Source organism: Tauraco erythrolophus, chromosome Z (assembly GCF_009769465.1).
Source record: "Tauraco erythrolophus isolate bTauEry1 chromosome Z, bTauEry1.pri, whole genome shotgun sequence".
Taxonomy (NCBI): Eukaryota; Metazoa; Chordata; class Aves; order Musophagiformes; family Musophagidae; genus Tauraco; species Tauraco erythrolophus.
In genome coordinates, this window is record NC_141496.1 from 81443059 (window position 1) to 81468961 (window position 25903).

The 25903-nt window shown below is 38.7% G+C and overlaps 1 protein-coding gene across 1 annotated transcript in view; it reads left to right on the plus strand.

Annotated features, from left to right (window-relative positions):
- The window catches only part of LOC104382137 (guanine nucleotide-binding protein G(q) subunit alpha), a 144049-nt gene that overhangs the window by 107154 nt on the left and 10992 nt on the right, over positions 1-25903 (plus strand). The window contains exons 4-5 of the mRNA XM_086629734.1: positions 9325-9453; positions 10435-10564. Coding sequence (XP_086485860.1) covers positions 9325-9453; positions 10435-10564 — 259 coding nt within the window. The remainder of the gene's footprint in view (positions 1-9324; positions 9454-10434; positions 10565-25903) is intronic.

The window sequence follows — 25903 nt, forward strand, 5'->3', positions numbered from 1 at the left end:
AATACATTCCATTCTCTGCCCTTGCCATTGGATGCTCCAAAGGTTGAGTGTTAATGTTGTTTTTAAAAGCAATTTCTAGACTTCTCTGTGGTAAAGTCAAGAGCACATCAGGTAAATAGAGATTATTCACTTCCCATATACATTACAGGGTGACTTAGCCACTTACTTACCACGAAACCACTTCCCTTTAAGATACTGTTCACACTATGAGACAGACATAAACCATCACCACACTGTGGATTGCCTTAAGTAGTAGCTGTGTGAGATATGATCATTTAATATCTACTGTAGAGAATGTCAAGACCTTAACCCAAATGTAAACAGATTACCAGCCAGTAGTCGGATTATATTGTGGCTTATCAAAGCCTGAAGAAAAGAGAGGCAGTTGTCATCAGTAACATTTCACATTTATGTGACAACTTGCAGAATGTGGGTTGCAACTAGAATTTGTGGAGATTCATCACCGTTTTTCCCCGGTATTACACTAAGGGCTTTCCCTTCTTGAAGAAAAAGTAGAAAGTGTTTAGAACCAGAAAGTGTACAGAGCCTTGCTGAAAAACTTGATCTTTCTCTGGCCCCGTGAAATGGAAGTTTTATGTCATTGTGTACTTCCAACCAAGGACTTCCTAGTTGCTACACAAGCACTGAGGATATCTGTTTAGTTTTCCTTCCACGGCTGTGTTTTCTAACGCTTCAGATAATCAGATACAGTTTTCCCTCAAGTTCCTGCCCCACTGTGTTAGCTATGCCAGTGGGTATTTAATATCTCACTTCTGTTATTATTTAATGCCTTGCTTTGTTAGTCATACATGCCATGGCATTCTCACACATGCGTGAGAGTCCTTCAGGCTTTTGTTGCTGCATTTGCTTTCACCTTTAGTTATACAGCCATGTGTACACCTGTGATCATGTGGAAGGAGTTAGCTGGACAGTTAGTACAGAAATGCAGGTTCCAGTATTTTACCATGTAGTAAGAGCTCCAGGGTGTGACTCTGAGGACATCTTCAGAGAATCACTAGTGGCTAATAGGGAAGAAAGAGATGAATCCTAATGATGTCTGCTCATGGAAGTTCATGTTGCATCTTTTGTGAAACCATTACATGAATTGTAGTGCTTTGGTCATCAAGTAGTTTTTGTATGACAGTATTCCATCTGAGTTTGAAGTTTTTCATAACTTCATATGAAATTATTCATACCTACCTGTTAAAATATCGTTTTGCTTTCATGTTCCACTTCTGAAACAGGTTCATTTCGATGAAATTACTGTGAGCTAAATAGAATGTGCTTAGTGGCACTCAAGGGGAAAGATCAGTGTGTGAATCTAAGTTTTTACTGCAGCAGTTTACTCCATTTGCTGATATTGCCTCTAGCGATCAGAACATTCATTCTTTTATTTCATAAAGCTGTAGGGAATTCTTTAGGGCATCATGGGTCTGTGTGAGCATTTCATAAGGATTAATATTATCCTGAATTGAGACCAGCTTTGTAGCTGACACTGGTGTAGCAAATTATGAATGACTGTCTATGTGATGTCTGTGTAACAGTCATTTGTTGGGGGTGAGAAAACCATATACTCGTAATTTGTAAGATACATAAGCACGTCATCATTTAATAACATTTTAATACTGTTCATTGATTCTTTCTTCCGCTCATTTGTAAAAATGTACTTGGAGGTTCTGAAGCTATACTTGAGGCCAATTTGTGTTGCAGAATGGTAGATTCTACTTTTATGTATTCACAGTTTACACAGCCTTACTTATGTAAGGTTTGCAGTAAGATAAAAACAGCAAATAAAAGTGAAAGTCTGAAGATTAAGATCAATTACTAGCAACAGAATCATGCTAACCTTATCTTACGCCTTAGATGTAGTTCCCAAATATAAAATGAAGGTCTGAAGAAAGATGAGGCGCAAGATCTGCTCCATACCAAAGCACTGCATCCTACAGAAAAACTGAAGATGATGCAACAGAACTAGGGAAATTCAGAAAGGGAAGTGGGGTTATATAAAGCGGTATACAGTATGTATTTCTTTCAAGATCCTTTTTTTCATGCAGTCCTGAACATGTTTTTAATATCTGTATAATTTTTAAACGACATTTCCTATTAAGAAATGTTTGCATAAGCATTTTCTGTGTGATGGGTTGCTTTTTTTAGCCTTTGCTAAGGTTGGCTTTTAGCCGTGTGGGAAATTGAGGGAGGCAGCTAGGTAGGATTTGGATGGGATAAGGATAAAAAGAACACAGTGCTGAATTCTTCCTACCTCCACTGCAAAGATCTTAGATTTACTGTATTTACTATAGATTCAGATTAGATAGTTCTGGAAATGCATAAAGATGCCTCAACTTTTCACTGGTGGTGTAGAGGCTCAGAAATGCAAACCTGTACAGAAATTCTGAGAATGTGGCCAATACTTGTTTACACTTAGCTTTGTTCACAGCTCATGTTTGTGCACTGAAAAATGATTCAGTTTACTGTGCTGCTGCATGTTAGCAAAGAAGTCACTGTCCCCATTATTCTGGCTGCTCTGCGAGGTAGGAAAAAATCCTGCTACAGCAACTTTAACATTTTACATAGGTGGAGTTAAAGAACAAGCAAGTTATGTGCATTTTCAAATATGCGGAAAAGGCGTTTCCCTTTCAAAGCTTGTTTTACAGCACATTGCCAAAATTAGTGCTAGTTTGCAGTAGTCTTATTAGCCAGTTCAAAATTTTGCGAAACAAACAAACTCCAACTCCCTCAAACTACACCAAACCCCTACAACAGTATGGAGGGTCGGCCCACCCGATTCTAGACTAGCCAGTCTCCAAAGGGGAAAGGTGGAGCACATCTTGTTAAATAGTTTGCCTAATTAGCCTTAGTCATCGACTTTGGTTAGGGTTTTATTTTCACTTGCACCGCCACTGCGTGTCTATGAGAGACAGCATTTTGTAGAGCGTCGTACCTATGAACTGTCCTAACTTCAAGGAAAATACCTTTTTTTTCATTAAACCTGAGAGCTTGCAGGTTAAAAAGATGTAAGCGTTGATGGTTACTGTCATACCTGGAAAAAGTCAGCCGTGTGGTATGTGTCTTACCAGTGGTTGAACGCAGTGAAAGCATTTGCATATGAAATGTTCCTGGTAAGCCTTGTTTTTATAGCTGTGGTTACACCGAAATCCCCCAACAAACTTTCTGCTAAACAACAAACTTTGTAGAGTTTCTTGGGGTTCGTCCCTCCCCTCTTCCCCCGTACTCTCATTCACCCCATATAGATTAAGAAACAGTCATGTTATTTGCTGGCTGGGTGGTGACAAGTAATCTTCACTGGTTTTAGACTGATCTTTTTACCAGTGCCACTACTTACCTCTATCTTAACACGTTTGGTTTCGTTTTAGAGACTTTTCTTGGAGTGTTTCTGATGTGGTGCCAGGTAGATCCCTTCAGCAGTGCGTTTCAGGGGCACTCTGCTCCCCAGGGACTTCTCCTGTGCTCACAAGGTCTGGCAGCTGGACGGACTCCTCCAGAGCACGGAGTTTATTACAGTGCTGGTGAATATTAATTCAGCATCTTGCTACATCAGCTTTGCCTGCTGAGTTCAGGAAGAGTTTTTAAGCAGTACCAGTGAATACAGCAGTCTCATTTGTAACCTCAGAAAGCAAAATGAGTGTTCCAGATGGATGAAGGCTGTAGCTTTTCTACCTTTGTCTGCCCATGCCTTAATGCCTTCTCTGGATTAATTAGGCTATACACTAAACTTATTTTAGAGTTACAGAAATTCATCTTATGGAATTATTCCTGAGAAAATCCTGTTTTGTCAGCTAATGATTTGCAACAAAAATCTGACCTCAAAGGTACTAGGAAGTAGTAGCTTATCGTTGGAGGAGGTTGGTTTTTTTGAAGTGCCTGCCCCATGTTTCTTCATGTTGAAGGTGCTTCAAGACCTCGTTCACTGAAAGTAAATTTGATGGTCTGTCTTCGTTAGGTGATGTAGCTCTGGGCAGTGAATTAAGGCTGAATGTTGAGCTACCTGTTCATGGTGACAGGGGTTACATTACGCTTCTTGAAGAAGGTTGTTGGTTAAAATAACTCTGGTCTATTTATTAAAGTTAGGTGTCTCACTTCTTTGCCTGATTTCTGTAAGGGAAAGGCACGCAGGAGAGTACAGAGCCAGTCAGTCTACTCCTGTGATCCCACCTCTGCTGATTATTTTGTAAAGTGGACAAACAGCACCTTTGGATCAAGCTCTCTTTGAAGGGCATCGTTAGCACCTCCATAGCCTGGCAGCTTCCCTGAAGCTGGCTGCAGGCTTGGACCTTGTCATAGGTGATGTAAAGTGCATTAAAAATAAGTACTCTCTCTCTCGAGACTGACTGGGAAACAAAAGGCTTCCTCTGCTTCTGGTCAGCATGCAGATCACAAGCGTGCTGTCAGACGGTGGCAGTTTGTTTCTCCTGACGTCAAGGGAGGGCCACTGCCAGCAGCTCATTACCGCGCATCGCCTCGGTAGTGCACCTTCTGCCTGTCACTATAGCAACCCCCTGGAAAATTACCTCAGCAGCCACTAAAATACATTTTTACAAAACTAATTACAGGTTTAATTAACTTTTTAAACTTAGTCTGTGCTATGAATTTACTCAGACCTATATGATTTGGCTTTTTTTTTTTTTTAAGAAGTAATTTTATGCAATTTTCTGTTTTTTGTTCCTTTGTATAATACCTGGATGAGTAGGTACTGTTGGGGTGAGAGGCCATATAGCTACAGTGTGTCTCATCAAAGTAAGGCATTTCTTAGCAGGTAATAAACTCAGAGTGCCATGTAGTTCAGACCTAAATGGCTTGCAGATCTGCTGCTACCCATACAACTGAATTTCCCATGGTACTGCCAGTGGTTACCCGCTCTTGGACTAGCCCTCAGGACAGCTGCCAGGCTATTTCCAATATCCCTGTTACTTTATTATGGTTTTAAATTTTGAAGTTATTCAACTGAGGAAACATCTGGTTTGGGCAGTCGTTGGCAACACTCTTTTTGTAGAAGTTCATGTTTGTGACAAGTCTCGTGATTTGTTTGCAAGAGTGTGTGTGTAGCCATTTCTAGTACATGCTGAAGAGTTAGTTGCATTACAAATGCTGATTGCAGTATTTGTGCGTATATTTTGAGTTAGGCATTGACTCTAAAATACCCTGTGCATATATCTTTAGTGCTTAAATTTTTTGCTATGTGCACAGGATTTGTTTGCACAGGTGAGCCATATATTTGTCAGTACTTTGTTTAGGGATGCATTAGATAAGTGCTTTAAAGCGATGGTGAATCGTTTTTTTAATAAGCAGATGTACAAAAAAGTCAGTAAAAATCTTCATTTTCTTTCACTCCTCACCCATCTGAACTCAGAAACTTGAGACATTTCACATTGCCCTGGCTTCATAAGTCCTCTTCTGGTTGCAGATAAGCCAGTGGAGGAAGTAACTCCACCCTGCTTTCTTGCTGGAGCTTATAGACTTCCCACACCCCGGGCTGTATCCATCAAATAGACTAGCTTAGTTTGAACAATTTCAATAGTATTTCTTCACTATTGCAAATCATTTTGACAGAAATGTGTTACCAAGCCGTCGCACAAACAAAAGAGTTGGCAGCTAGGGACGGGCAGAGGTGCAGCTAGAGTGGGGCTTGAGCCAGCACAGTTGAAGGTAGAAAAGAATTGGCATTAGCTAGCACATTTTGATGTTTTAGTTAAAGTTCCTGCTTGCTAAATTGATTTAAAAATAAATAAATTGTTAGTTTAATAAGCTGTAGGATGCTTAAAGCCTGTGCATGCAGTGCTGTATTCCCTTGGTGATCAATTAATTTCTTTAAATCTGAGCTTTCATGTTTGGGAAAAAAGGGTTAAATTTCCAACCCTTTTGGTATAAGGAAGAAGTGAAAATGTAAGTCCTTATTGTGGCAGTGAATCAAACTATGATAATGAATAAAAATAAATGAAATTCTAAATATTCAGTGTTACAAGAACGGCTACAATAGTAATGTATAAAAATCATGTGTGGTGATAGTCTGTCTTTAAATATTAATGGTGTTCCAGTTGTCTTTTATTTTTCTGTAAGTAATCACGTGTATTCATTTACATATTCCCTCAGCATTTTGAAATAGTGAGTCAACCCAACGAATCAGTTATATCCTCACATGGTGCCAGGAAGTGTAACCGATCTGACAAAACTGTTAAGTCAATACCAGAAAATAACTACTCCTCTGCTTTAGAGGAACAATGCACAAATTTCATTAAAATCTGAATTTCAGCACAAGTAATTCTTCAGCAGAAATATCTCTGTCAAAAAAAAAAAAAAAAGCAAAAAACACAACAAACCAAAACTTAAAAGTTTTTTTTTTTCTACTTGAAAAGAATTTCATTGACTATTTGCTGTATAGTCATGCTCACAGCATGAAAATAGCAATAATAAAAGATTTTAAAATAAAATTTTGCAACAAAGAACGGGGACATTTTCATTTAAATAAATGGATACGAAAATGGGTTTATTTATTAAATTTTAAGCTAGAAGGAAAAGTGGTAGAGTCTAAATGTCATGTGAGAACAAAAAATGCAAGATATATTCTAAATTGCTTCTGTTGGACAGTAGGTTCTGGTTAGGCACTGGAACAGGTTGCCCAGAGAAATTGTAGATGCCCCGTCCCTGGAAGTGTTCAAGGCCAGGTTGGATGAGGCTTTGGGCAACCTGGTGTAGTGGAGGGTGTCCCTGCCCATGACAGAGGGGTTGGAACTAGATGATCTTTGAGGTCCCTTCCAACTCTAACCATTCCATGATTCTATCATTCTATGATTTGTCAGTATCACAAAGATTTTATATTTAAAAGGATTTTGTGTATGCTCTCTGATTTTTATTGATTTATTTTTATTTATCTGTGAGGCGCTCTCACTGGTTTTAACACTGCTTCCATAATTCTGAGTTTGAATGTATAATTTAGGACACTCCTTATAGAACCCAACATCTTTTGATCTGTTAAGTGAAGAAATCTAGGGAAAGGAATAGGACTCCATAAGGATGCATGAGCACTCTTCTGTGGACTGTATAGGCTTTGTAAGGTGCCACGGGTGAAATGAGTGAGGTTGCTGCTTAGCGATGAATGAGCAAACTTGAGCACAAGTGAATGAGGATGAGGAAAAGATAAGTATTTTTTAAGGATAAATTAATGCTTCTGGAACTTAATGACCTCGGTGATTTGTGTTAGGACAAAAAAAAAATACTCATCTGCCCATGTAATGGTTTCCAACAACACAAATGAGATTTAGCTGTTTAGTAATACCCCCTTACGTTATTAACTTTATGAAATCAGCCAGATGTGCATTCCAGCATATTTTACTAACATGTCCAGTGTGCTGATGGTGCAGAGCTGCACTAACTAGGCTCACGTTGGAAACCACAGCTGAAGCTTGCCAAAGGAATGCAGTAAGACAATTGTGTAAATGGGCAACCTACCAATTTATTCAGTTTGAATTCTGCTCTCATGAATGGCGTTGTAGCATGTTGCAACCCACAATGCTTCTTTGTACCCTTCCAAAATACAGTCACAAAACAAAAACAATTTTTTTGGGGGGTGAGAGGGAAGAAGCAGCTTGTTCAAGGTCTCTGTCAGTTTCTTATTGTGGTGGTTACAGATTTCCTTCACTTAGGGTTTTTTTTTCCCCACCAACAAATCGATGTTGTGCTTATCCATTCTGCTTTTTGTGTGAAACGCCTGAGGGCAGATAAAGTGCTCAGATTCTCAAGCCTTTTTCTTATTGGCAGAAACTCATCAGTGTTCTCAGAAAATGTTTTCAGAGTAGTAGCTTCTGATTTATCTGAGATATATGGTTCAATACATCTTTCTAACTATGTGTAACTTTCTCACATTCAGTGTTCACTATCAGATAAATCCTTCATGAATAAAATCATAGTGAAGGAGATTTGATAATGTTTTTGGCTCTCTCCCAGACCTAACAAATTAGTTCTTTTGTGTTTTTGCTGTAAGGTAGAAATCAAACTGCTTCATTTCTGTTGTTGTTCAGGATAACTTGCTCTCACTATTTCATTAAGAAATCATTCAGAGCATCTAGAAGAAGTCTAATGATTTCTTGTGTGGGTTTCTTTAAAAAGAGCACCTTCGCTAATAACTACAGGAAAAGAATACATTCAGAGCTTAGTGATGCTTCATCATCATTTGATAAATTACAAGACCGTTGCTCTCCTCCCCTAGAATGAAAAAGGGCTTCTGTAGGTTAATTTATCTTCTCAGTGTCTGACTCTAGGTCATTCTTGTGCTGGGAAGTAACTGAACACCCGAGAAATTAATTTCCTGCAGCAGTCTTTCCCTCAGACTTCTACTGTGGGGAGAGCCCAGGCTGCCTGGTGCACTGATCTCATGAGATGTCTAGCTCCTGGACCCAAACAGGTTATCACACACACATTAGTACACTTCTTTTTTGAAGCATCTCTTTTATGACAATTAATTAAAACCTCCAGTATGCAGGTGCTTTGTGGTTGAAACCCACCATTAAGCAATAGCAGAATAGTTTTGTGTTGTAGTTAATGAACCTTTACAAGCAACTTTACAGCAATTTTGGGTTGTTTGCTAACCAACTGGGTTGTAGTACTGCAGGCTTATTAACTTAATCAGAAGTTTCAGTGTGAATGCGGGACTTTCAGGTGCCAGAAATCCCACTAAGTAATCAGTCCTGCTTTCTGGCAACAAGATCCATAGAGTTTTTTAGTTTGTCAGCGAGTGGTTTTTTCTGGTTTTTTTTTGTTTTGTTTTGTTTTGTTTTATTTAATCTCCAAACAGTACCATTTATCCTCCTATCATTTTATAATTGATAGTGATCTTTTCTATAGCAGTTCACTGTTCTTTGGGAGATTCATGTTCGTCTATGCAGGTATCTGTGTAGACACTGCAGAATGAATATCAAGAAATCTGTTACATACTCAAATAAAACTGTGCAATTTTATATTTTTCACACATTATAATATTATTTTTCTCTAAATTGCATAGAATTATGTAATTGAAAACTTTGAATCTTTGACGAATTTACATGTGAAAGCCAAGCAAACTTGTATGAAAAAAAAAACAATAATTATGCTATCCTTCTGTAGAATTTGCTTGAAGCTATGAAAGTATACGGGAAGGAAGGATGGAGCACATTTTTCTACTTGTCCTCTCTTTTATGCCGATAATGCTCTTTTTTCTGTTGTACTTCTTCCTACCCTACAGACCGTTTCCATTCCCAAGTCTTCCTTTCTCTTTTCCTTGGTGGGATGGTGGTGTCACTGTCTTGCATTCCTGTTGTTTCTCCCTGTCTATAGCTATCTTAACGATTTGGACCGCATAGCAGATTCCACCTATCTGCCAACTCAGCAAGATGTCCTCAGAGTTCGAGTCCCAACAACAGGGATCATTGAATATCCATTCGACTTACAAAGCGTCATTTTCAGGTAGAAAAATGTTTTAACACACGTTTGCTTTTGTTTCCTTTTACATTAGCAATGCCGTGTATGGGATATTGCTTAAAAGTGCATAAAAGCCAATTATTCTGTGGTTTTAAAATTTGAGCTTGGTCTTTATATTTTCATGTAATGATCGACATATATTAAGAAGCTGATGTTAAAGATATCAAAAGGATGAAAGACAATTAGATTTGTCTTTTTATGAAGGTGGTTATTACTGATAGAACACCTGCAATTCGTCTTTTCAATGATATATATCAGAGTTTCACTATGAGTAATAATCTGAAAATAGCAATCGTGTCCTTGTAATTCGTGTAAGTTATAGAATACAAAGTTACCACTTGTGTAGCTGATTTTTAGAGAGACATTACTCTCCTTTAGAGAGAAATCACCCTACCTGAGTGCAAGTGTAGTTCTTTAAAAAACAGCTGTGCAATTGCCCTTGCAAGTTAGACACCCGTGGTTAGTTACACTGAGACATGCGATGAAGTGAGAATATGCTGTGAGCAAATTTGAGTTTTGATTTTAGCTATTACAAATTTCAGTAGATACGTATTGTATTCTACTCATCCTCTTAAAATGGGGCAGCTTTAACAAGTCGGGAATTTTTACACTGGTAATTTGGGGGGGGGAAAGACAGACCACCAAGTCTGTTCTCTTCACATCTGTTTGTGCTGAATTCACAGGGCATCATTGCCGAATCATGGCTCAAGTGAGCTTCGTATTTCCGAAATCTGAGGGTTTTGAGACCCGCAATAATTTAAATAGAGAAAACACATCAGACTTCAAATTGAATATGATTAACTGTCTACTTACAACAGATTCCATTTAATATCAGTGAAAAAAATCATGAAGAAAAAGCCACAAACTGTGTTTTCAACTAAATTCTTGAACTTTTTCATTGCTTGTGGACTTGTGTGTTTATCTGTTAAGGTATTCATGGAGTTGATATGGATGTTAATTTTGCAGAATGGTGGATGTAGGAGGCCAACGATCAGAAAGAAGAAAATGGATACATTGCTTTGAAAACGTCACCTCTATCATGTTCCTTGTAGCTCTTAGTGAATATGATCAAGTGCTTGTGGAGTCGGACAATGAGGTAAGCAAGCATCAGCAAAAAACACCGGTTTTAAAGAAAAAATTACTTCACTTGTCCAGTCGCAGGTGTTTTCCAAATGCTTCTACCAGCAGCCATATACGAATGCACCCAGTGGAGGGAGAAGCACTACGGGGATCAATAGAGGAGGAGGGGATCAGTCTTCAAATATGGCAAAGCTTATCTGCTCCGTGGTGGATTCAAAGAAACCTGTCTATTTTTGTGTTGAAGGGGAATACAGCTGAATATAGACGAGTGTTCTTAGTGTAGCTATTTGTGCAGTTAGTGTTACGTAGCAGAGCCACAAAAATAGGCAGTGGAAATGAAGACAATATTTATAGATTCTTTTCTAGAACAGACCCTAAAGTAGTAAACTTCATTCCTTTGACTTAAAGCACAGGACATATGTTGTATTTTTATTTTAAAAAATAACGGAATGAAGAAAGCAGATGAGCTGAGGGGGCAGAGCACACTAGTATCCAGTATTTTGAATTCAATTTTACAGAGTAGAGAGACTGTACAATGTTTAGACTTTTTGTCTTTCTTGAGGACTATTTTAAGTTATTGCTTTACTCGCTGGCACTGTGCTATGCAAGTCTGAACGCATACTTACAACAATTAGGTGAAGAAAAGAACACATTTGAATGTTCCTCATGGCTGCATACATGTTGATTTCACTGTTTAAGAGAGTGGTTGACATAACAAGGTAAAACAGGTGTCCCTGGACATTCATGTTTGCATGCCGAACTTTCTTCAGGTTTCGTTTTTTAGTAAAGTCTGGAAGCTCTGAAAGCTTTTACATTTATAGTCTTTAGATAAAAGAAAAATGCTGTTTCCTTAGTTATATAGTCAACTGTATCATTCAAAGCTGAATTTACAAAAATGGTGATGTACTCTGCACCAACGTCATCTCTTGTAATTTTTGAAGCTAGACACGTGTAGATAAAAAGAGAACTCAGTCAGACTTGGCTTATTTCAAGCCAAGCCAGAAATGTCTGGTTCTTTCTTTTTCTGTTTGCACTATTCTTTTGTAGCCGCAGAGTCAACACAGAAGTACTAAACATTTTAATTATACAAGTCAAAACAAATTATATTGGGAATCACATAAAGAAAACTTAGTTATGATGATTTTCAGATGGTATTCTGACTATACAAAATAAACTTCCAAACTTATCACTGGGTTTTCATACGGTCTTACAGGGAAAAGTTCTTGTAGGAACTGTCTCGCAGGAGCTAGGCTCTGGTTCCCTATTAAGTGTGTCCGGTTCTAGTTAGGTGGCTTGACAAGACCTTTGCTCTGGTTTGTCAGATAACTTCATTGTGCAGATGATGGCTTAGAGCATCCCTACTGTAGAACATAGAGCATATCTTCCTAGGCTGAATCGTTTGCAGTATACAATCTTGCTCTGTGTTCTTGTAAGCTTAGAATGGTTCGCATGTTGTGAACTGAGTAGAACATCTGACTGAAGATTTCCTTTATGTTTTGGGCTCTCCAGTGACTGAAGTGATGCCGAAAGTTGTGACAGCTTTTCTGTAACTACTTTTCTGCTGTTACGAAAAAGATTACTTGTGAAGCTGTTTTGATTTTTCAAGTTTGCACATTTGAAACACGTAGTGGAGGCAAAAGCTGTGAAACGCCTTTGTCTTGCAGATGGTTCTTCCACCTCGCTGCTAAACTATTTATGTTTCTTATTAACAACAGTGGAAAACTTCTGAAAGTTTTTGTCTTTCAGTTTAAAATATGTTCCTAACTTTAACTCAAACCACTTCTTGTTTTCAAGTCACACATACATGCCCTAATGGCGCTTTCAGGCAGCCTTAGGCCTGTCTTGCTCCAGCTCTGGGATGGATCCAGACTGTCTTAGAGCTAAGCACCCATCTGGGCAGCTTAGTTTTGGCTTTCAGCAAGCTGTATCCTGTCTGTCTGGATTTTGCTGGTACCAAACCAAAGCACTGCTTTCTTCCCTTCCTTTTACCTCCCCTGTATCTCTGAACATTGCAGTGTAGAACGCACGGGAGAAGAATGTGTTTGTTTATTCCATGTAATACAAAGCGTCATTTGTCTGAATGTGGGTGTGGCAGAAGTATGGGAAGAGGTTTTAAATGTGTTAGTTGACACCTTGAATTGAGAAATTTACCCTCAAAAACCAAATTTTCGTTTTTCACTGAGGTGTGACAAGCTCACTGGGAAAGACAATAATTTAACTTGCAGACTTTGGTAATCAGCCAAGAGATACTTTTTCACACTTACCTTTAAACTGTGAAACAGTTTGAAAATTTTAGCACCAAAGTGAGGGAGTGTGTGTAAATGCCTTACTTTCTTCATATGTATGTCATCAGTGTGATACTATGATAGAATCTAATCCTTCTTTGATCTGTGTGCCTCTTACTGAAATTAAAAGGACTGACTCGACAACTTGCAGTGCTTTCATGGCCTGATTAAACAGTATGATTTTTCTAAGATGGCCTACTTTCTTTTTCTAATTAGTCCACTGCATGTTATTGCCGGAAGTCTTTTTCCTTGTAGTAGGTTTTTACAAAGAAAACTATACTTTTTAATCGTCTGTGGCATTCCTTCTAGTTAATACATTTTTTCATTAATCTTGCTTTCATGAGTAAGCATAAATCTGTAAGAATTATAATTTGCCATTTAGTACATGTGTGTATGACCCTTCATCATTATGAAACTGGTTTAGAGCCCGTAAGACTTGATTTGTGTTCCAAAATGTAGTGCCTTATAGACTCTTTGTTGTAAATCCATTTCTTCCCTTGTTTAGCTTAGTCAAGAGAAATATATTTGGATTATAAATCAAATGAAGTTATACTGAGTTGAGAGACTTTGCTAGTGTCTCTCAAGGGCTTTTACTCGCTGGATATATGTGGGTTTGAGCTGGGAACGGTTTCTGTCTTTGTGCCCTTGCAGGAGTTAAGTATTAAAAGTTCTGAGGAATATATTGTAGCTACTCTTTAAGAGGACATCATACTTAGACAACAAGACGAGTGTTCAGACTGCCTGCTATTTAGAGTCCCATGCAGGATGACTCTTAAATGATAATATCCATGAAATGCACTCCCATGACAAAGATCTGCAGCTAAAGAGTTGGGTGCTTCAGTCCTGAAGACAAGCGTGTATGGCAGCCCTACTCTATTTTAACTATGATTCCTCCAACAGGCAATACTCAGAAACAACGTAATCTCTCCTCTCCTAAGCATATGTCTAGATTGTACATAACTAAGCATCTGATTTTAGTGCATAAATACAAAGCAAGAAGAATTGGTAATAATAGTATACTTAAACATATATTTCAAAAATTTCAGATTATGTGCAGTTTTAAAATGCCTTTCTCTTCTTAAATACACGTAAAAGGAGAAATAGCTAACTGTTCCAAATTCTGTCCTTAATAAAACAGTAAGTCTCTCTATATTCATTGGTGGAAATGAGGACAAAATTTGATCCAGAGGACATAATATACTAATTACATTAATAGTACCATAAATTAAGTAAACTATCCCTCTATCTGGTATGATATGATATGATGAAGGAGAACATGTTACAAGTTAAATTATCAGATGTTTGACCTTTTCGCTTTTTCAGAAAAGTCTGACAGAATTAGAGGTGAGATAAAAAATGAAGGAATCATGTCTCTGGTAAATTAATTTATGATGTATTTTGTCCTCTAGGTCAGGCTTTTGCTCTGAATTATACCAGCAGATCTGCAGAAATTTGCAGTTTTATCAAAACACACAGTTTAGAACTTTTTCATTTTTAAAATCAACTTATTTTCTTAAATAAAGGATTTTTTGTAGATAAGGTATATTAGTCCATATTCCAGAATATGCTGTATTTAAATATGTATCACAGGTAGCTCTTCTAAATGTACAAAATCTCATGGTCTCAGTGCAATAAATGCAAAAAAACAAGTTCAAGCTTTGTAAGAGAACCAGTAACCACTTGCAGTTATGGAAGGACTAGAGACGTCACAGTATACTTGTAAAGTCTGGTTTCATAAAAAAGAGATTTTAATTGTCTTTGCAGAACTTGTTAAGTACTTGGAAATGGCAAAATAAAGGACAGTATTTATTGTGCTTGTACACGTTTTTCTTCTGCATTACCATACTAAAAGTCTTGAGGTGTATATGATCTCATGTAGCTTGTATAGGTCTGTGGTGGTTATGAAAATGTGAGCTTTTTATAGGTAGAGATCTTTGTTTTTCTGTGTTCCCAGAAGAAAAACAGAAAATCCATCTATTAATGGATTAATAGACTAAGTGAAATTTTGAAATTTTCTAAACTATCGAAAAGCAAATACTGTCTTTCCTGAGGCTGCAAAGCAACAGAGGCATTGGACAGCATAAAGTATTTATTGATAAAAGGTAATTTTTAGAAGTTTCATAGAGTTTCATAGTTTCATAGATTTCTAGGTTGGAAAAGACCTTAGAGATCATCCAGTCCAACTGTCCCTAATCTCCCATTAAACCATATCCCTAAGTAGTTCATCACCCTATTCTTAAACACATCCAGGGATGGGGACTCAACCACCTCCCTGGGCAGCCTATTCCAGTGGCTGACAACCCTTTCAGAGAAGAAATACTTTCTAACATCCAACCTGAATCTCCCCTGACTAAGCTTATACCCATTTCCTCTTGTTCTATCACCCATCACTAATGTAAAGAGCCCTTCCCCCACCTCCCCACCATCCCTTCTCAAGTATTTGTAGGCTGTAATCAGGTCTCCCCTCAGCCTCCTCTTCTCCAGGCTAAACAGCCCCAACTCCCTCAGCCGCTCCCCATAAGTTTTATTTTCCAGCCCCTTGACCAGTTTAGTCGCCCTTCTTTGGACTCGCTCCAGGAGCTCAATATCTCTCTTAAAGCGAGGGGCCCAAAACTGGACACAATATTCCAGGTGTGGCCTCACCAGTGCCGAGTACAGGGGCAGGATCACTTCCCTATTCCTGCTGGTCACACTATTCTTGATACACGCCAGTATCCCATTGGCCTTTTTGGCCACCTTGGCACACTGCTGGCTCATATCAAGCCGGTAGTCAACCGACACCCGCAGGGAAGTAAATCAGTATGAGTATTCTGAACATCCACTGTGTGAAATAAATTAAGGGAAAAATGCCAATTTCGACTATTTTAATCAGAGCATTTTGGTTTTAGAAAAAAAAAAAAACACCAATTGTAAAATGTGAGGTTTTAACAGGGTTGGAGATAAATGTTCTAATATTTACACTTAAGATTCCTTCCACTTTGACTTTTGAGTAAGAAATTTCACTAATGCCCATCATTATAAATACGTATTATGTATCCTATATGCATACAAATATCTTATATATGCATCTCTATGCCTTAGGAAGACAATGTTTTTCTCATTATTTTACTTGCCAAGCATTTTTTTTTTCATTGATGAATGAAACCACGTATGAAAGACTCATTGAAGTGTTTTTTCCTTTGTTAAAATAATATTATTATAACTTTAAAAGCTTGTATTTCATCAGTGGTTTATTTGCTGGGTTTTCACTGACTTGGAATAACAAAGCAAATAGAACCAATTTTACTGTTAACATCTAATTCATTTGTATATCCTATCTGGACAGGTAATTTGCAACTGTTTCAGGAGGTTTACTAAGAACCATTGTTAGTTCTTAATCAGAAAAAGAGGGAATTCTTGTTAAGTAGAGTACTGCTCTTTTTTAAAAAAGCTTTTGTTTTAAAGCTTTTTTTAAGCTTTTGTTTGTTTTAAAGCTGTTTTTAAAAAGATTGTACTATGTCTTAATAAATTATTTGATTAGCTGCAGCCAAAATTGTTAGTTTTGACTAATAATTTAACTAATAATAATGTGTAACTGAATTTCTCTTAAGCCAGTATTTCCTTCCCTTCCCTTTAATCATGAGACTTGTCATCCGATTTGCAGTAAAGTTTTATAGAGTACCACCTCCTTATAATTTGTGTATTTTAGATTTGATCTCAGATTGCAGGTCTTGCTGAAAGTGTTTGTAATGAATGAAGGAGGCTGGAATGACTCCAGAATTCTGTTTTTAAAATAACAGGAAAAATTATTCCTTGCCTTAAGAAATCCTAAACACATGCCTTCAATCTATGCCTAATATTGCTGTTACTTCCTGTGTGTACTCCTTTCACATATGTTGAACTATTATCTAGGATCTGTCTTTTCAATGATCTTGACAAATGCCATATTGCTCAACAGACATCCACAAAAATGATGCTGTAAAGATCATTTTCCCAGCTTTTTGCTTTTGCCTTGTGTTCATCTGTCCGCTGGCGTTCACTTCCTTACCACATGGAACCAAATGGCTTGTCTGCTTTAAGGACCTGCATCATCTGACCTGATACGATAACCGGATTGAATCTTTTTTGTGCCAGTCTCGATCAGTCATTTTTAAAATATTCCAACCAATGCTTTTGCATGTTACCATTCCCCTCTTGAATCTGTTACCATTCTCCTCATTCTGAACAGAAGGAGTTCTCTAGAAACTCGCCTAAACCTGCTCTGTTGCTGCTTAGTAATTTGCAGTGGTGTAGCACCCCGAGTTGTGTCAAGACTGCTGCTTGCACTGTTGAGAACTGTGCTGCTGTAGCTTGATGCTCACTCATTCTTTGTTCAGCATCCCATTGTCTTACGGATTTATCCTGAGTTTATAAACTTTGAAAGCAGTGGCTGTTGCTTAGGAGCAAAGTGCAGCTGTGATCCGCCATCAAGCCTTCTAGGTTCCTGAAATGTAGAATAACAGGTTTGTTTACCAGTAGCAGACATTTGCATAGCCATAGTAGTAGGAAAACATAACATTTTTATTTTGAGATGTGAACAGAACCAGATCAGGAAGTGACTCGAGCAGTGTTTCCAAAAGCCACTGCACAAACCTTGCAGGAATTCAAGGGGGTACTCAAACAACTGGAACAGTAGAGATGGAAGGAAGATGGGACTTGTGACTGCTGGAGTCCCTTTCAGAAGCCGTGTGGAGCTTATTAATCTGGGAAGAAAGTTGTTCTTAAAAAATGCTTTGTCCAAAACATTACCACAAGGGGATCATTAAAACTGTCTAGTGACTCAGTAGTTCTGAATAAAACTGTGCTTAGCTTGATGTTCATACGTCATGCAGGCTGAAAGGTTGTGGCTCCGTATGACTGAGTGAAGCAGAATGGATTGCCTAGAGGGGTAAAATCTCCATCCTGGAGAGCGATGTTCAAAGCTTGACTGGACACAGCCATGATCAACCTGATCTAATGACAAAGTTAGTCCTGCAGGGCACAAGGAGTTGGACCAGATGACTTCCACAGGTCCTTTCCAACATAAATTCCTCTGTGATTCACAGTTCGAAAAGTGAAAGGAGATTTGTTTCTTTCTTTGGGGAGCATCTTTGTTGTGATGCCATAAAGTTTTGCCAAAGCTTCTTTAAAACCCTGAAGAACTCTATTTGATGGTGGATATCTGAATTAATATCATTGCCTTCGTAGTACTTAATTTACACTAAAGAACTGTCCTCTGATATTATCAGAAATAACACTTGTATGAAGACAAAACAGGATATTTAGAAAAATAGGTCTTGCACCTCAGCTACAACTGCAAATTGTAACTTTTTAGGATGGTATTCTGTGATCATAGGATCGTAGAATGGTTTGGGTTGGAAGGCGACCTTAAATATCATATAGTTTCAGCCCCTCTACCATGGGCAGGGACACCTTCCTCTAGACCAGGGTGCTCAAAAGCCTCATCCAGCCTGGCCTTGAACACTTACAGAGATGAGGTATCCACAGCTTCCCTGCACAACCTGTTCCAGTGCCTCACTGCCCTCAGAGTGAAGAATTTCTTCCTTAGATCTAATCTAAATCTCCCCTCTTTCAGTTTAAAGCCGTTGCCCCTTGTCCTATCACTACATGCCCTTGTGAAAAGTCCCTCTCCACCTTTCTTGGAGGTCCCCTTTAGGTACTGGAAAACTGCTAGAAGGTCTTCCTAGAGCCTTCTCTTCTCCAGGCTGAACAACCACAGCTCTCTCATCCTGAATGTTTCTGTGCTTCAAGTACTGAATAAAGGCACTGTGCAAGGATGTCAGTTTTTTTGATTGATGGAAAATTCTATTAGTCTTAGGTTGTGCCAGGTAGAAAGGATCAACATTCTTTGGTTTGTTAAAAAATATTCACATTAGAGTCAAATGTATAAAAATTACTTTAAAATAATTACATGAATCTCAGGATAGGTATTTTTATTGTGAACTCATGTGTGTGTATACAGGTATGTAGATGCAGGCATACATGCTCATGCTTTGAATCTGGACATAATACATTGCAAAATAGATGAGTATCCAGAGCCTACATGGAGCTTCTGTAGCGTTCATCAGTGCGATCTTTTAACGGGTGACAAATTCATACCGTGTCCCAGTCACACTTTCTTTTCATGTGAGATAAAAATAAGAAATGGCATGAGGCCACAGAGTTCAGAATGCTTCACTCTTTATGGAGGCAATTATTTGAAGCACGTATTTCATTTTTTCATCAGAACTATCTTGCTGTTCACATCTGGGCATGCTTCCACTTCTCTTCCAGCACTTTGTGTTCCTTATTCACAAGCTAATCCTACATGGCTTAGCATGAAGGCTGAACAAAAACAATGTTGAGATCAGAGCACTTTTCTTTTTCTGCATTGTGAATAAACATAATACTTCAGTTGTCTGTTTTTTTCATCAACATTCAGCAATCCAGAACAATTGAGCATAGGGCAGAGGAATAATATGAAGTCCCAGATAGAATTAAAATCCTCAAATGGTCTTCATAATTATTTAACAATGTTATTTCCATGGGAAATAAAATTTCCAGAGCTCATTGTTTATTTGGAAACCAGAGAAAGTAACACATTAACCACCTGTGCCAAACTGTGTTGCTGTGTGTATTGTATCTGTTCGTACCTGTTCACACATATGCAGATGTATTTTCTTTTTGGTTTTTGGATAAAGAACCCTTCGAATGTGAAGTGTCAGTCCTGGGAAGCATTTGCATAAGAGCCAGAGCCTCTTGCTCTTTTGTTAAAGTGGGTGGTTGTCGTGGGTTAGGCTGAGTTCGGCAACCAAACCCACGCAGCTCTCCCAGTCCAGTAAAATGGAGAGGAGAGAAAAATGTAATAAAAGAGCTGAGGATCGAGACAGGAACAGAGGAGCACCCACCAACCACGGTCCCGGGCAAAAGAGGCTTTTTTTCTTAATGCAAAACTATTTATTAACAGCTACCTAGAAAGAGAAAAGCACACAAAAACGGTTACTTAAGAGAATGACGAGAAAACAAGGCCAGGTCTTAAAAACAACACCACTCCCCCCTTCTTTGCCTCTTCTTCCCGGCTCTACCTCCTCCCCCCAGCGGCGCAGGGGGGCAGGGAATGGGGGAGTGCAGGTCAGTTCATTCCAAGTTGTTACTGCTGCTTCTCTTAAAGGAAAAGGAGTCCTTACACCATTGTCCCTTGCTCCAGTGGATCCCCTACTCACGGCGAAAGCGTGAATCCTACCCGCTGGGGGGCAAATCCTTACCCCATCGGATTTGCCCCAAGTGCGGGCTTTAACAGTCCTGGGCTTTTAAGGAGCTGCAGCCACTCGCTCTGGCGTGGGTCATCAACAAACTTTAAATGTGCTCCGGTGTGGGTCGTCATACCGACCTTAAATGCATCTCCGTACAGACTTTAAATGCATAAATGCGTAAAAGTGAAATGCGTAAATGCGTCTCTACCTGTGCCCATGATTCACAATAGTCTCAGGCTTAGGCATCTCTTCCCGACGTGGGTCATCCACTGGTTGCGAGTGGGTCTCTGCTTGCTCCACCGAGGACTTGTTTGCAAAGGGCCTGCTGGCAAGGGGGACTCAGCCGCGGCACACGTTCCGTTCCATCTTCACTGACCTCTTATGTGTGTGGCCGTTTCTCTTAGATTTCAGTCCTGTCTGGGTGAACTCGGCCCGGTGGGCGCCCCGGCAGCGGGGCTCTCCCCGAGTTCCCCAAGCGGCTCCGCCGCCGCCATCCTCGACGGAGCGGGCCCGGCCCGGCCCAGGCCGCCGGCCCGGCCGGGAGCCGGGAGCGGGGGCCGTGCCCCCCTCCCGTCTCCTTGCTCCTGGGCACAGGCACACCTTTCCGGTTCCTTTGTCCGACGTAAATAGGGCAATTTGCAGAGGTGCCGATTGGCTCAAGCCCCGAGGGGGACGGGAGTCCGGTCTGATGGGCAGCTTCTGCCACCCGGACCTCCCCCCCCACTTCAAACCATAACAGTGGTTCATAATGGAAATGGGAGGTTGGATGATTGTGAACCGGCTTGCAGAGGCTGCCAGAAATGCTGCTGGTAAATGTTGCTATTGGCAGCAATTGCTGGCAAAGACAACTGCCATTTATGTTTTTCAATAACCAGTGTCAAAACTGTCCAGAAAAGGGCCTTTTTCGGTGACAACTTAATTTTAAAATATTTTCACCCATTTTTCTCAAAAATACATAGGTATTAATGAAAAACTGATTGTTCCTGGCATTCGTGTTATTTTATCAAAATGAATTTAACAGCCATTTTTTTATTTTAAAAAATACTTGACAGCAATGTTTGGACCATGTTTTTTGACTGCTTTTTGGACCACTTGTTTTTGGACAGTATTTTTGTGATTTGATCGTTGTTCAATATGTTGATTTGATGGATTTCAGCTGTCATTTGGTTCATCTGTCCCTCTGCTGGGTACATAAAATTGCTGTATGTTTGTGAGTGCAGTGTTGCAAATTTAAGTTGTTGGAGTGATGAGAGTTCTTCTCCCAGGTGATTGGAAAATACATTTCTCATCTACAGAGATTTCTTCCCAGTCCTCTACCACCAGTGTTTTTTGTCAGGCTAGTTTGCAGAGAGATTCCAGACCAGTGAAGAAGATAAAGGAATTATTCCCGAGCTCTGTGTTTGAAGTTGTCTCTTACTGCATTTGAGTTATTCATCAAAATATTTGTACAACCACTGCAGTTTTTTCTTGGATGCCTAGTTCCAGCAGTATAGCTGCAAGATTGTTCTTCATACTGGTGGCCAAAACCTGAAGCGTTTCCAGTTTTGATACTGTATTTATTTTTTTGTGTTGTGGAGGACTCTGCACTTACCTCCCTCTTCCTGATTTCCTCTGTTATTTCCCAACTTTCATGTGGCAGCTCCATTAAATTTCTTGACAAGGAATACACTGTAGGTCTTTCTGTCCAGCCAGACAGTGCTTCTACTTAAATAATTGCTGGAAGTCTTATTTGGAGACTGGAGACGTTCCTAATTAATACAGACTTTTGCACAAAAAACGTTCACATGAACAAGATTTTGTCAGGTAAACTAATAGAGTCTATTACTGTGATACTAAACAACTTCTGAAATATTAACCCCTGCTTTTTTCCCTGAAGCTCACTTGTGTCAGTACCTCCTTTTCTACAGCTATCTTCTCTGATTGCCCTCTCACTCAAATAAACATTTGTTACCAGCATAAACGTGCTTTATACACAATGAAATGTGTTGACTGAAAAAATGCATCTTGTTTACCTGCTCACCACCTTCTCTCTCATAATTTCAACAAAATTCCATCCCTCAAAATTTTGGAAATCCTTGTTTTGTTAACTGACACTGTTTAAATTACTAACAGTTTTTAAGACAAAAATAAATTACTACATTTTTCATTTAGTATGTAAGTTACAGTATGCCCACTAGATGCCACTGGAGACAATCATAAGGACAGCTGTGGGTGAAAACACGACTCCTTTTGTATTATTTCTGATTAATATTGTACTTAGTCTTTACTGTCAAAGCACTATGTTTGTTAGCTGGAGATGGCTGCTTTCTCTTCTTTGGGTACCAGCTGATACAGCTTTTAAATGCTATTTTAGCACTCTTCAAGTATTTTCTTAGAGTCAAGAGCTTGTAAATTACGCCGATTCTACTATTTCTGTAATTGCAGGAGTAATTGCATATTTTTCCAGATCAACAGATAGCAAAGAGAATTTCAATACGTAAATCCAAACAAGAAATTAATCATTTTAACATAAAAACTGAAAGTATAGGATTAAAAAAAAAGTGGAAGTACACTCTTTTATAAATATTAAAAAATGAGGAAGATTAAGAGTTTGTATTTGGATAAAAAATATAAGAAAACGTGTTTTTTATGTCTAGTTATATTTGTGTTTATGTTTAACTGTCATATAACAACTTAGCAGCATGAAATCTTTTTATGTAGTAAGAGGTACATGGTAGAAAGAAATTTCATTTTATTTTTATATGTGTTTCATAAAAGCATGTTGCTAGTCATAAATCTGGACAGACTTGCGAATAAGTGAATTGGTGAGTAAGTATAGTGTTTTTTCTTGGTGTTTAGTAAGAGGTTGGAATAATCCTATCCAAGATTATGTGATCTGTTTATAGTTGACAAACTTCTTTTTACTTGTGGAGTTTCCCAGCTTTGGTTTTTATTCTGTATTTTATGATGGTATTTTTACATTGAACTGGTGACTGTGTCAGGTTGTGCGGAGGATGGGAGAATTTTGTACTGGCGTCTGTATATCATAACAAGAAAAATGGAGTAATGGCTGGTGATAGCAGTATGCCTGTGTGCAATTTGGGACTGACTGCAAGCATAAGCAGAGGAGGGAGATTGCCCAGGCCAGCAGATCTTGGGGGTTGGTGAAAACAGTGATCCTGCTGCTCATTTTCCTTGCGCCAGCTGCCTGCAAAGCCAGGGAGGCCACGACAAGCTGTTGTTCCTGTCAGAGGGAGGTTGCTGTGAAGGCTGGCATCACTGCTGAGAGTGGCTGTCAGCTACTGAGAAAGCCTTGAGCCAGCTCCAGCTGCACATTTCCGTACATCAGTTATTCACAAGTTTGTTTCTGCAGCCTTTTCCATTGAAGCTGAAATAAGATATTTCTGGAAGCAATTTGCTGAGGTAGAGCTGGCTCATGAAACCAGACCTAGTGCTTGAGCAAACTATTAAATACTGCCTGCTCCCCACTGTTCCTGTCCTTTTTTCAAAGACCCACACTGTCTTGCTTGGTTTGGCAAGGCTTCCTGCACATTGCATCTGACCGAGAGTTAGATCCCCAATGCTGGCCTTTTTCTGTACTCCTTGTAATCCTATCCCTATTTCCAGTAAAAATGCTGTCACGTGAAACTGTTTCTCACATAAGAAGTACATCCTATTAATGGCAAGTGTTTTTCGGAACAGTGTCGACAATTTTGCCTTGTCAAACATTATTTAATTAAACTGGTTAAAAATACTATGGTAGTAATGTTGCGTATATGTTTAATAAGGGAAAATAGTGAGCATGCAATGGTACAAGCTATCATTAGCAATAAAAAACCTGCTTAAGAGAAATTTTAAAGAATAATAAGCAGTATTATTGGAAAAATTGCTTCTGGAATAAAACCAGTTTTATCTGCCATGACATCCATAAAAGCTTAGACACTGGATAAGCGGATAAAAGACCACAGAAGGTTAAGCAGAGGTTGATTAATCAAAAAATGAGTTGCTTCATATTTTTTTTGATTAATCCTTGAATCATTCTAAAATGAAATAGTGAAGTCATGTTAAAATGTTTAATCTGCTAGGGTAAACTCTAATCTGTTAGGGACCCATATTGCTTTATCTGCTCAATCAGGTAAAATCTACTTTAAAAATTGAAAAGCATCTACAGAATACACGTCTGAGTGACAAAATATCAAAATGTCTGTTCACTATCCTTATTACAATTCCCTAATGTCTGTTCACTGTCCTTATTACAATTCCCTTCTATTTCCCTCTGAAATAATTGCAAAGGGTTTATATACACAATCTCATAATCACATAAACTGTTGGGAAAGGCATGAAGGGCCCAGAGCCCATGTCCTGTGAAGATAGGGTGAGGGACCTCAGCTTGTTTAGTCTGGTGAAGAGGATGCTGATACTTGCCAACAAATATTTGAAGAGTTCCAAGTGTGCCGTGGAGCTGAACTTTTCTAGGTAGACAATATAACAAATTGAGGCTTGGGAAGTTCAGGCTGTACCATCGGAAACATTTTTCCCTTAGGTGTTAGATTAGCCATGGGACAGGGACACCAGAGAGGTATTGAAATCTCCGTCGATAAAGGCATTCAAGACTTGCCAAGACAAAACCACGACTGATGTGCTTCTGTGTTGTTAGTAGTCCTGCTTGAATGCAAGACAAAACTGGATGAACTCTAGAGATGCCTTCCAGCCAACATTTCAGAGTCAGTACTCTGCTGCCATTTCAGTGGTGTTTCAGTGGAAAATGTGTGACAGTCCCTGTGAGCACTTACAGGTGTTTACATTTAAACAAATTAAATGTGGGATTGTTACTCATTCATGTTGCAGGGTGCTTAATGGCATCAGCAGTGCAGCAGCATCCTTGCTGATGTGTATGTACATAATTACGCTCTCTATGTTCTCTTAGGTTACAATAGTAACTGCTGTCATCTAATTGTAGTTTTTACTACTGGTAGACCTGGCCCTTACTCAGAAGCCATCCAGTTAGTCAGACCCTAAATGCATATTCAATAGAAGCAGTATTATTGTTATATGAAGTGTCTGTAAATTACTGTTAACTGTAAAGTACTGGAAACTGTAAATTACTGGTTTTAATTTTATAATGAATAGTTTCTGGTGAAATACAGGCAAAATTCTTCTCCAAGTACAAGCATCCCAATATCTCAGTGCAGAGAATGTAGAAGGTGGCCTCTTGGGAAGAGCTACATAGAAATGGAAGAGCATATGATGATACTTTCCTACTCTTTTTCTAACAGAGCATTTAACAGCAAGATCTTGACTTAAGCCTAATTATAAGCAAAGGAGTAGCTTTGCAGAAGTGCATGCATATTTATAGTTAGAATTGCTGAATTCCGCTTCTTTACATGTTAATAACATAAGAAATTAATTCTTAATCTTCATCTTCAGACTTTGTGTTGGGTATTTATTAGCTACCCCCACATAAGTTGACTGTGCTTGCTCTTCATGATAACTATGCTAAGTTCATTAGTAACAAGTTTAACAAAAACAGTCCTTAAAAAATTTAAAATACAGATTGCAATGTTTTCCTAGGAAGTCCATCATTTTGCATTAATATTGAAGGCAATAACATGTCATCTCTCTGCTTCTTTTGTTGTGCCTTTCCTTTCTTTTAAAATTTGACTTTTCTCTGTTAAAGCAGAACCTATGAAAAGCAAATGGTTTGATACAATATTTGGGATAGTTTCAAAAGGAGAACCCAAGGGTAATTGTTTTTCATAATGATACATATTTATTTCAAGTTTACAGTGCGGGCTTTTGGGACAGTTTTTAAACAGTGCTGACAGTTTAGTCTGTATTTAA